The sequence below is a fragment of the Lissotriton vulgaris genome, chromosome 11, assembly GCF_964263255.1.
Source record: "Lissotriton vulgaris chromosome 11, aLisVul1.2, whole genome shotgun sequence".
Classification (NCBI taxonomy): Eukaryota; Metazoa; Chordata; class Amphibia; order Caudata; family Salamandridae; genus Lissotriton; species Lissotriton vulgaris.
Genome location: NC_141699.1, coordinates 267,760,866 through 267,773,454, shown reverse-complemented (window position 1 = coordinate 267,773,454; position 12,589 = coordinate 267,760,866). Strand labels below are relative to the sequence as shown.

The 12,589-nt window shown below is 47.3% G+C and overlaps 1 protein-coding gene across 11 annotated transcripts in view; it reads left to right on the top strand.

Annotated features, from left to right (window-relative positions):
* MTMR3 (myotubularin related protein 3) overlaps positions 1-12,589 on the top strand; it is a 1,591,444-nt gene that overhangs the window by 957,952 nt on the left and 620,903 nt on the right. For all 11 annotated transcript variants that reach the window (XM_086943220.1, XM_086943217.1, XM_086943214.1 and 8 more), the window contains one exon: positions 5,476-5,587. In XM_086943220.1, coding sequence (XP_086799346.1) covers positions 5,476-5,587 — 112 coding nt within the window. The remainder of the gene's footprint in view (positions 1-5,475; positions 5,588-12,589) is intronic.

The window sequence follows — 12,589 nt, the reverse complement described above, 5'->3', positions numbered from 1 at the left end:
GTGGGCCAGTCCGGCTTAAACCCGACGCGGCAGGGAGGGGACAACACCAATCGGCTCCTCCACCTCATTGACTTAGTTCATCTCTCCCGCACTCAGGCCTTCTTGCTGTCCATCGACACGGAGAAGGCCTTTGACCGTGTCGACTGGGAATATTTATTTGCAGTCTTGCGTGCCTTTGGATTCAGCGTTAACTTTGTCCAATGGGTCCAGTACTTATATGCCTCCCCCAAGGCGGTAGAGCGGGTGAATAGGTGTAAATCGACCCCTTTTCCCATTGCCATGGGAATGTGGCAGGGTTGTCACTTGTCCCCGCTATTATTTGCGGTCTATATGGAGCCTTTTGCCCAACGCGAGCGCTCCCACCCTGACATTATAGGTATCAAATTCGGTGCTGACACACAAAATTAGTATGTATGCGGACGATGTCATTCTCTCACTTGCCCAACCCCAGGCAACACTGCAGCACCTGTCGCAAAAGCTTCTTACTTTTGGAGACTTTACAGGGTTCAAGGTCAACCTCTCGAAATCGCAAATATCTCTATTCCTGAACCCGAGGTCCAGGACCTGCAGCAGGATTTCGCCTTCCATTGGGTGCACACAGATATTACCTACTTTGGCGTTCGGCTGACCCAGTCTATCGCTAAGACAACTGCCCTCAACTACAAATTATTGTTGGAACAAACTACCAAGGCTTTATCAGACTGGTCCTGCCTCAACCTGGCGCGGTACGGGAGGTTAGCAGCAGTGAAAATTACTGTGCTCCCGTGCATCCTATACATCTTCCAAATTCTTGCTGTGAAGCCAACGCCAGGTGCCCTTCGGAAACTACATGGGCTCCTTAAGTTCTTTTGGAGTAATAAGAAGCCGAGGCTTGCTTTATCACTGGCCACCTCTCCGAAAGCTAGCGGTGGGCTTGGCTTCCCGCTAGTGAGTGCTTATTACCAAGCATCTTGCCTTCGTTATATCAAGGAATGGAATAGGTTTTTGTGGACCAAACAGTGGCCGGTTGTAATATCTGGCGCGAACTGTGTCTTCTGCTCACACAGAGCTTGGGGCCTATACTCCTCTACGGTTACATCACCGACCCTTCAGGTTTGGGACCAGCTAGCGCGCCAGAGGGTTGGATTACGTTCCCATCCCCTGTGACCCCTATCGTGGACAACCCCGATTTCACGTCAGGTTGCGCGTCTCCAGTTTTTCACCGCCGGAGGGAGGAGGGTTGTAAAAGAGTGGGATCTCTTTTTGATTTAGATGGTTTGATTTCCTTTTCCCAACTCCGCAAGGATTATGATCTTCCAGCGTCGGACGCCTTCCATTATTCACAACTTGCACATTGGGGGACACAGTCCTCTAACTTCGCTCTCATGTCCCAACCCATGACCGCTTTTGAAAAGTGGCTGGTCTGTAAAAAGGACGATCGCAAACTCATATCTGAACTTTACACTATGATCATTGCACGCCCTAAGAAACAACGCACGAAGGCACAGGTCCGGTGGGAGACTGAAATAGCGAGGCCCTTAACGCAAAAAGAATGGGAACCCATCTTTTATCAGGCGCATCACACTGCTTCCAACTCAGCGGGTGCGGAGTCTGCCTATAAAGTAGTCACTTACTGGTACTATACCCCAGAGTGCATCAAAACGTGGGACAGAACTGAGTCAGACCTCTTCTGGCACGTTGGTACATTTACTGTGGCACTGCCCGAAAGTGGTGCGGTATTGGACAGCAATACTCAATGACCTTGATTCTGCATTTCAGATTACATTTCCACGAGCACCTGAGCACACGTTACTAGGACTACCCCATCTAGGGTCCTTCCTTTTGCGATCCTTGAGGGGTAAGCAGATGGCCCTAGCACTGCTTGTGGCAAGACAGGTACTGCTGGCGCATTGGGGGTCCTCGACCGCCCCAGACCCTTGAGATTGGATTCAGAGGCTCTGGCACCTCTTAGCAATGGAACTCCTTTCTCTCAGTGTAGATTGGAAGGACACGGAATATGTGAAAATATGGGCCCCATTCAAGCAACTTCTTACCAAAGACATGAGGGAAGTAAAGTGGCAGAAATACCTGCAAATCCTACAACTCTACCACTTGAACCACCTGCTGCCTCTGATAATTAATCTGAAAGACACTAACCGGGGCTTGGCTGCTAGGTAGAGGTAGAAGTGGTGGTTATGAACTGATGGGGAGTGTGGGGGGGGGGGGGGGGGGTTTGGGGGCGGTTGGGGTGGGGGGAGTTTGGGTTGTTTGTCGATTTCTTAGTCAGTGCCTTATCATTGTGCTGTGGATTGAAACTTATTGCGGGGTCGCCCCCTGGGATGTAGACCTAAACGCTATGTACTGCTTGTAGGAAGGTGGATACCTGACTATGGTTACCCCCAACTTTTTCACTGGTGTTTTGCTGGTTTTTCGACTTAGTTGACCTGGGACCCTGCTATTCAGGGCCCCAGGCCTACTGCTCTCTCTGTAAAATGGATTCCATGTATCTTAGGTGCATTTACCAATTGGTACTGGGCCATCTTGTCAGACCCTGTAACTCAGGGCATAGGTGTACCCAGGGCCTACCAGGGGCTGCAGCATGTATTATGCCACCCCTGGCTGGCCATCTCAATCTGACACAACTTGCTGCACGACAGCTGGGGCAAAGTGGTGTAATCACCCTTTGCTGTAGATATAGTATACCTATATCTAACCCTAAAATGGACACATGTATTCCTATCAGTCACTCCTATGGCAGGCCTTAACAATCCTGAAGGCAGAGTGCTTAGAATTATGTGAGATGGTGCTCTGGCATGAGCTGAGCCCGTCTGCAGCTTGCGGAACCAAGTCCTAATAGCTGTTCTATGATAACGCGTACCATATACTCTTAAGTGCATTATAATCCTCGCGGTTATTTGCTATCTTTGGTATCGCTTTATCAAAACATGTCGAGTAAGGTGTCATACGAATTGGAATACTAACCCCTCGCCAATTCTGGCGACGGGGTTAGCATTCCACCCTTCTAGAGGGACACGACATGTATGTAACTGTGAACCCCGGTTAAAGTTAACTCGAGCCTCAGCATCACAAAATGGATGCTGCCACCACAGACACAAGTCTGACCTCCTGCTGCTGGGAGTCCTTCCAGCGAGGAGAGCTTGGACAAAGGGTTTCCTGTCAGGGGCGGTGCTAGCACCATCCCAGACAGGGTTTTGTGTATTCCAGGTAGGCAGGGCTGAGAGGAAGGTGACTGCAAGTGGCACCCCGGTGCTCACTGTGCATATGCCGGCTTGAACCAGTTCCAGGGGCACACCAGCCCCTGAGCTGGGGAAAGTCCGGACAAGGGAGAGGGGTGTAACCACCCCCCTTCCTGGTCCCACCCATGGGCAGGACCTAGTCCCGTACCAGCCCCTTTCTTTAGTATAAAGGTGGGAGCGGGGACCCTTCCAAATTAGATCATCTTTGAATCCTGAGACTACTTTCTACGAAAGGAACTCAAGACTTCTTCCTAAGATTTCTCCCTTGTGACTAAGGAGTAGTCACCCTGCATCCGCAGGCACTATCCAAGCATCGCGGTTTGCTGTAAGTCTCTCCTCCGGATCAAGACTGCCCAGCTCGACGAGAACCGGCTTCCCTGGCACCTCTGACCTCAACCTGCATCATCAGCCCAGCTGAGATTCGTGGGTGTGACGAGACCTCGAGGGACCGGCCATCTTCAGGACTGCACGACGCTTGCCCAGCACGACCGCCGAGGGATCCTCGAGTGAGTGCTTTGGGGTGTGAGAAGCCCCAACCCTGAGCAGCTCCAGCACCGAAGTTCAGCCTCCCAGCCTCCACGAGATCTGCGTGGGGCCCTTCTGCTCTTTGCTGCTCACCGCGTTGTCTGGCTACTAGCCTGCCGGCTTGTGGCCTTCCCGACGACGAACAACGACATCAACACCGCTGGTCTGGTTGCTCCAGACTGGCCCCTGTTCCCCTCCAACAGAGGAGCACACCGGACCCTCCTGGTCCACTCCAGACGCCATTTTGTGTCCACCGCGTGGGCTTGCATTTGCCAAAACTTGTTGCCCCAATCCTGGGTCCAGCGACGTCGTCGGCAGATACCATCGTGGGACAGCTTGCACCTCCATCCTGGTCGCCGACAACGCCTCCTGGTCCGTGAGACTGCAGAGCCCAGCGTCGCCCACTCACCTGGTCGAGGTGACTCCATCCGGTGCCATCCTGGTGCCCATCTAATCACTGGCTAGTGATTCAGAACTTGGTCCCCTCTGCTTACAGGTGTCTTCCATCTTCGATCCAGGCTTGGATCCCTCCGAATCTCTTCACTGGTCGCCTGCCAGCAACTTCTTCTTTCAGGCTCCATAGACTGCAACGAGGATTCCCGACATCTTTCCAGACCTATGCATCCGCAGCCCCTGGGCTAGGTAAACTCAGCATTTCGGTGCTCCAGCATAGCTTTGCTATCCAAGGATCCAGATCCTTTTTCGTTTCAGCTCTACCTAGTCGGATTCGTCCGATAACACTAACTTTACGAAATCTAGCATCCATAGACTTTGTCCCGCATCCCGCGTGAGAGTGCACACTCTGCACCCGATCTCCCTAGGACTCCTGCTAGTAATCTAAGGTTCAGTAGTCAAGTCCTAGCGATCCTAAAGCCTATTAGAGTAGTACTTACCTGCTAGTAATTTCGCATTCCACTTTCAGAGTATATGGTTTTTCGTGCCCCTCGGGCATTTGTGTAAATTGTGCGACTTTGCGTATTTTCCTAAGAGCTTTGTATTGTGCTTAGCGCCCTGTCCTCATAAAGAGTCCAGGGCTGTTGTGTTCTAAATAAATATACTTTTATTTTCATAACAACTAGTGTGGTGTCCTTTCACTTGGTGTTCAAGGGGTATATGTGATGGTATAACAGCTGGCTTAACACGCCCTCTAGAGTTTAGCCTAAAGACTGCTCTTGTCCATGCTACTAGGATAGCTGGTCTAACGGTTGACTTACAACCAATCATCAATAAGGGTCATTTGGAATGATACACAGTGATCACTAGAATAGTGAACACTACATATCAGGCCAACTTCTCACACTGCTTTTAAGATAACACTCTGCCTGCGTCCTGATGTAGGCAGCTAAGCTGTGCAATAAAAAACGATTGATTCTAAACAGCTCAAGCCATGATTTGGGATGCTGGACGGCAGCTGTATATTGCTTAATTTTGTTTGTTAAATTAGTTGTCACCTGGCACAGACAGAATTCAGGTTGATTTATGTTGAAAGAATTTTGTTTTATCACTTGCTTTGCCGCAAAGTGATAGATTTATTAATTCCTACACCAGTAGAAAAATGGAGGTTGCTTGTGTTAGGCTGGCTGTTCCAGGATTTGCGTGATGGGTTTGTTGTGTTTAGAGAAATATAACTTCTTTTACCAACACTTTATTTAGACTGAAGTTGTGTTCTTCCTGTAGAGACATCACGTTTTCTTTTGTTCCATGTTGGTGACAGAATACTATCCGAACTGTGAAGTGGTCTTCATGGGAATGGCTAATATCCATTCAATTCGTAAGAGTTTCCAGTCACTGCGTCTGCTCTGCAGTCAAGTGCCAGATCCTTCCAAGTGAGTACTACTATCATCACACATTTCTCTCTTTTTTTTAATGATTATTTTCCTGTATGAGTTGCACAATTAGTTCCACGTGAATTAACAGTGCAAGTAAGTAATGTGTCCACCGCTGTGACAACAAAGCAGTCTGTTTTTATTGAGAAAGAATTAGAATGAGACATAATGCATGGGTGCATTTTGCGATTCTACTTGGGTTGATATTCTATGTTTCTCTAGCTGTGGATCTTAAATAGATTCAGGTGCTTGAACCTTCTCCATTGTTGAAATTGGAGCCTCTTGTAACATACTGATCGTTACAGAAAACAATTTCCATAGAAACAAGTATAAAACAGTGAAAGTTTGGTAGCCCATTCACTTCATTTTAAAAGACCTAACCTCCAGGCAGTAAGGTGGGAGGGCTCTGAACTCCATTTCCACCAGAAGTCAACATACCTTAGATTTTCACTACACGTTTTGAGTTCAGGATGTCTCCAAGGAGCTGAGTTTAGGTACAAAACCGCTTTTCAGCTGTTTGTGAGCAGCTTACTGGTTTTATCCATTCCCTTGTGGCGTTTTCCTCCCTGAATTCTAACTTTGTGGTATTTGAAGCTGGTTTTGCCCTTTTTCCTTCAAACTTGAGCCTTTTAAGAAGACAGTCTTCCGGTCCTCTGTGGCTTGTCAAAAAATACATTCAACACATAGGACCTGCATGTTAAGTGCATTTCTGTTGCCTCTGCCCTGAGCATAAACGTCAGAAATGCAAGATCGGTAGACATTGCTTAAAAACTCTACCATAGCAACAGAATAGGGGTTTTCATGATGGAAGAAGCTCCCAGCTCTGGTTAAGCATTGTCCAGGAGTGCCCTTTCAGCCTCCTCCTCCAAAAAGGTCTACAAATACCACAAGGATCGCTCTGGTAATGAGTGAGTAGAATCTTCAGGAGGGGATCTGTCTCCCAAGGAACCCCCTGCTAAGGTTCCCTAAAGGCCTGACTAGCAGTCTGCCAGGTGATCTCAATGTAAAAACACCTTCTTTGGATTCCCACCAAAATAGTTATCGTCAACGAAGACCTCATTGACTGCTGGACCATTGACAACTTCCTCTCTTTCACTGACAATGCCCTTATCCAAGGTCTTAAAGACTTCTGTCATGTCTCATACTTCAGGTAAGTCTGGCTTATTGACAAAGACGGAGTCTGTAAATGCTAAACTATCATTAATGTTTTTATTGTCAACTGTACCATTCTGGATAGCTCCACTTTTAACAGTACATGCATTACCAGGAGCAAAGACACTGGTTCATACAATTTGTTCACCTACTGTCATACTCATTTTATTCCTGGGCTCCAGCCGTTGAGTACCTCTTGTTTAAAATATCTCAGAGCCACCTGTTTATTACTGAGTGTATGAAGAGTGGGGTGACTCTGATGATGGCTGCCTATTTGGACGAGTATATAGTCGTAAGGACTTAAGAGTTAATTGCCAATGGATGGCGATTAGGATGAGAGTCAGTACTGTCCAGTAGACTCTGCTTCACCCTCTCATACCCCAAGACTAAATCTGAGTCTGGCACCATGTTCATCCTAGTTATGGCAGACACAACAATCCCTACTACAAACAACTATGCTATGAGCACAGGTACCATGCTTCACCAATGATGAAACCTCTCAAAGGACGGACAGGCCATGATAAACTACCATGCCAGATTCTTCCTTTACACAACTTCAGCAATCGCCAAGGCTACCCCTACTGTGACAGACATCCACCACCATCTTTGACTTCGTTCCCACCACTGTGCATTTGATTCCTCAGTGAACATATGTGATGTGGGGTTCTGCTTGGTAGTGGCTACGCTGCAGCTCATTACGACCACAGATTTAAAATTGAATCATGGATAAGCCATTTGATGGCTAACCACTGCTGGACCCTTAATTGAATAACTACCTTTAACATCCAAAAGCAGAAACTGCCAGGTCAAAAGGCTCTTTACAAGCATGCAGACAACACTCATTTTGGGGATTAAGGGCCTGTGGGTACCAAACATTTAGAGCTTCATATCAACCATAGCAGCCACTGCAGCATCAGCAATGCTCACACTATAGAAGGGCATAATATGCCATTCACCAATTCAAGGGTGTGTCCAGAGAACAAAAGATGTACCAACCTCAAGAAGGGAGGACACTGTCATTCTTAAGCTCAAGACTCCAGGCTACGGTGATTCTGTACAACCAGCAACTTCTGCTCACCCCGTCCTTCCTATATAGGGGTAAGAACTGCTGCTTTTCTTAAGTGGGTTTCCATTACCACACAGAAATGGTTTCAGAGCATAGTATGTTACAGATGTGTTCTAATGTTCTTATAGAAACCTCCTTTGGCATGAAAGCCATCAACTTCATCTTCTTCTAAATTCTTCAAGCCCATTCCTAAATTCCAGTGCAACAATGACTTCTACTAGAAGTTCTTTCTTGCCAATAAGAAATTGGGCAAATGGGTCTATCTTGGATCAAAGGTACCTAAATGAATGTCTGACTTGTCAAAGACAAGAACAATATAGAAGCAACAGCATCTATCTCTGCTTGCCTTGACTTGTTCAGTCAACTTAGCCTCCAGATTAGAGGAATCAGCTCTGCGGTGGAGGTCTGCGACCTTGATTGAGAGGCACCCTACCAGCTCCATCAAGTCCGCAGAACTTTTCTTGACCAAAGTAGTGGGAAGAAGGTGAGTCACGTTTAGACTTGTCATGACAAAAATAAGTTCTGTCGAAAGACAGAAAACAAGGGCACAAGTGACCTCTGGATCCAGGTTTGAAGGAGTGGAAAGAAAGCAGTTGACATCTACGCAGGAATAGTGGCTAAATGTGGCTCTGCAGTAATTTCCATGGCAGGATGAAGTCGATGCCACCTACCAGCATGTGAGAAAATTGCTGAGAAAAATCTCCGGATCCATTCTGGAGTGCCACTCATGGACAGCTGCAGGCCTGCGATGTGAAAGAGACACCACAAATTAATAGCACATTATTGCCTAGAAGTAGCAATTGATTCCACTGTTGGACAAGCAGTTCATTGCAGCTTTTGTGAGCCTTGTTTCCCAGCTTGCTACATTTACCTGCCCTTTATACTGTTTAGTATTCTGATTCAAGCATGTGAATGTATAAGATTCAATTTTACTGAAGAAGTTAGTTAACTAACAAGTTACTTACCTGTAACTTTGGTTCTCCAGTATTGGAAGCTTTCATAGATTCACATGCCTGAATCATTCCCCGTCGTCGAGACAGGAGTCTCCGGTATATAAAACAGCAATGCTTAGTAGTATAGCAAACTGAAAAGAGGCCTAGGCCCATTTCCCTTTTGCAACCCATAGCCTTTGTTATGTAAAAAAGGCCCAAACCTTTCCCTAAACCAATCAGAGCTCCTCACCCTCTAGAACACTCCTGAGAGAGCCTTATGCCCCTCAGATTTTCGCGCACTTGTGCATAAAGAACACTTGTGGTGCTAAATCCAAGGTGAGCCTCTCGGGGGAGGAGGGTGGGTGCATGTGAATCTATGAAAGCTTCCAATACTGGAGAACCAAAGTTACAGGTAAGTAACTTGTTTTCTTACTCTAGTATTGGAACTTTCATAGATTCACATGCCTGAATCAGAATAGCGATTAGTGAGATTACAAATCACATTTCTTTGATACATTTCATAATCATGTAATACAACTTGAAAGACCAAGCATAACATATAAAATGTGACTTTGTAAAACAAAAGAAATTACGGATGGAGGGATGGAAAGAAGGCTCACCGTTACTGGATGATATTCCGCAGTACCGACTCTCCCACCGCCGCATCCGACTCTGCGGCTGCCTCCAAGCAGTAGTGCCTGGTGAAGGTGTGCGTAGATGCCTAGGTCGCTGCTCTGCAGATATCCTGGATTGGCACTCCTCCAAATAGGGCAGTGGATGTGGCCACTGCCCTCGTGGAATGAGCACGAACTCGTGCATTTAGATGTTTTCCAGCAGCTTGATGACAGTAGACAATTGCACCGGAAATCCATCTGGCAATTCCCCTCTTTGATAAAGGGAAACCTTTCCTGGGTGCACTGAAAGCGACAAAGAGCTGAGAAGATTTGCGAAAGCTCTTAGTTTCCTTCAAGTAGAACTTAATACATCTTTGAACGTCTAGTGAGTGTAACACTCTTTCCGCCGGTGTTGACGGATGAGGAAAGAAACGTTTTAACACCAACGGCTCATTCAGATGAAAATCAGTTGGCACTTTCGGAATGAATTTCAGATTAGTCCTAATAATCATTCTATCTTCCTGAAACTGTAAGAACGGCTCCTGAATAGTGAGCGCGTGCAGTTCCCCTACTCTTCTCGCTGAAGTTAGTGCAATGAGAAGAGCAACTTTCCAGGACAAGAACGTAAGGTCCGCACTGTGTATCGGCTCAAACGGTGGTTTCATCAATTGTGACAGTACTATATTGAGATTCCATAGTGGTGGTGGAGGCTTTACTGGAGGAAAGACCCTGAATAAACCCTTCATAAACTGTTTGATGATCCTTGATGACCATAAGGACAGGCCCAATGAAGACCTCCTGTAGCGGGATAATGCAGCCAAATGCACCTTGATGGAAGCGTGTGCCAATCCTGACTTCGCCAACAGCAGAATGTAAGGGATAATCTGATGAGGTGCAGCAGTAAGAGGATGAGTGTCATGCCTCTTACCCCACAGACAAAACCTCTTCCATTTCATCCTGTAGGTTTTGTTGGTACTGTCCGCTCTAGCTTTGGACAGGATACTCCTACATTTGTGTGAGATGTTTAGATGACTAAACTCAGTGTTCAGGAGAAAGGCTGCTAATCGCAAGGATTTCGGGTCCGGATGGAGCACCTGACCTCTGGACATTGTCAACAGCGATGGAATTGGTTGCAGCCGAAGTGGACGGTCCTCTGATAGCAGCAGGAGTTCCGTGAACCAGTGTTGTCTGGGCCACCACAGGGCTATTAGGATCCGCCTGCACGGCTCTTTCTTGATCTTCACCAGTACGCGGGGGAGAAGAGGAATTGGAGGAAAACCGTAGGCAATGACGCCGGACCATGCTATGGAAAACGCATTCCCCCAAGATCCCTTCTGGGGAAGCCAGCTTGCGAAGCACCGGCATTTCCTGTTCTCTCTTGTGGCGAAGAGGTCCACTATTGGTGTTCCCCACCTTTGAAAGATGCTGTCCAGCTCCCATTCGTGGCAGGACGATTTGAGCCTGCTGAGAGTATCCGCCTTGACATTTTGATCTCCTGGTAGATGTTCTGCTGACAATGATATTCCTTGTTGAAGAGCCCATTCCCATATCTCCTGGGCCTCCTGAGATAGGGAGAGAGATCTGGTTCCTCCCTGCTTGTTTGAATAGTGCATCGCCGTAGTGTTCTCTGTTCTTAGCAACACCAACGAACCTCGTATTCGTGGTAGGAAGGCTTGTAATGCTAGGCGGATTGCCCTGAGTTCCAGTAGATTTATGTGTAATTGCTGTTTGTGTATCTTCCAACGACCGCTGACTTGAAGGTCCTGAAGGAAAGCTCCCCATCCTTCTAGGGACGCATCTGTCGTCACCACTAATGGAGCCGCTCGTGAAAGAAAAGTCAGACCCTGAGATACATTTTCTTTTTGTGTCCACCATGCCGCTGCCTGAACCATAACTGGTGTCACTCGGATTGTGTTGTCGAAGGATCCCTCTGCTTGACGCCACTGAAGATCGATCTGTTCTTGCCATGGGCGCATCCTTAGTCTGCAGTGAGGCACGAGGGGAATGCAATATGACATCATGCCCAGCAAGGATTTGTACCTGTGGACTGAAAGAGACTTTCTTTTTACAAAGTCTTGGAAGAGAGACACGATCTTCAATTGCCTTTCTTCGGAGGGAAACGCCTCATTGCAGTCCGTGTCTAGTATTGCTCCCGTGTAGAGTCAAACCCAGTTTGGCAAACAAATCTATGCAGGCCTCTGTTGACGCCCTGGCTTGAGCTTTTGATGGTGCTTTGACTAACCAGTCGTCGAGGTAAGGAAATCTTTGATGTTTTCGCTTCCTTAACACAGCCGCCACTGGAGCCAGGCATTTTGTGAACACTCGCGGTGCTGACTTTAGGCCGAATGGCAGTACCTTGAATTGATAATGTCTTCCGGCTACCAAGACCAAAGGTACTGTCTGTGTGCGGGATGGATCGGCACGTGGAATTACGCGTCTTGTAGGTCTAATGTAGTCATATGATCTCCTGGGTTCAATAGCGGAAGGATGTCCTGTAGAGACACCATCCTGAAAGATTGCTTTATGAGATAGGTATTTAAGGATCTGAGATCCAGAATGGGACGCCATTGGAACTTGTTTTTCTTGATAAAAAAAAACGGGAGTAAAACGCCTTGTTTTCTTGGGCATTCGGTACCGGTTCTATTGCTCCCTGTCGGAGCATGGTCCGAATTTCCTGTTGAAGTTGATGCAGATGGTTGGCTCTCTGATGCCTCGGTGGCGTACAAGGGGGCGTTTGAAGAAATTCTAGGGTGTGACCGAATTGTACAATTTTTAGGACCCATTGGTCCGTTGTTGTTTTCCGCCAATTTTGAAGATGGTGAGCAATCTTTCCACCCGGGGAGCACGTGATCTCTGGAATGTTGACATAGCCGGAAGATGGAGGTTGTCATTGCCGTCGGGTGTTGTCCTTCCCCTGACGGCCACCCCTTCCTCTTGGGGTTGATTTAGTATATCCTCCTGATTGTCGCTGATTGTACTGACGGTAGGGCTGCGAAGAGGCAGAATAAGAGGAATATCTCCCTTGTTGATATCCTCCTCTATACGAGAACTGCCCTCTACCTCTGGAGCCACGAAAAGGTGATTTTCTGTACTGCAGTGTTCCCAAAGCCTTTGCAGTTTCGGTATCCTTCTTGATACTCTGCAGAGTATCATCAGTATGCTTCCCAAATAGATCTTCTCCATTGAATGGGAGGTCTAGAATCTTGTTCTGAACTTCCGACCTAAAAGCTGTTGCTCG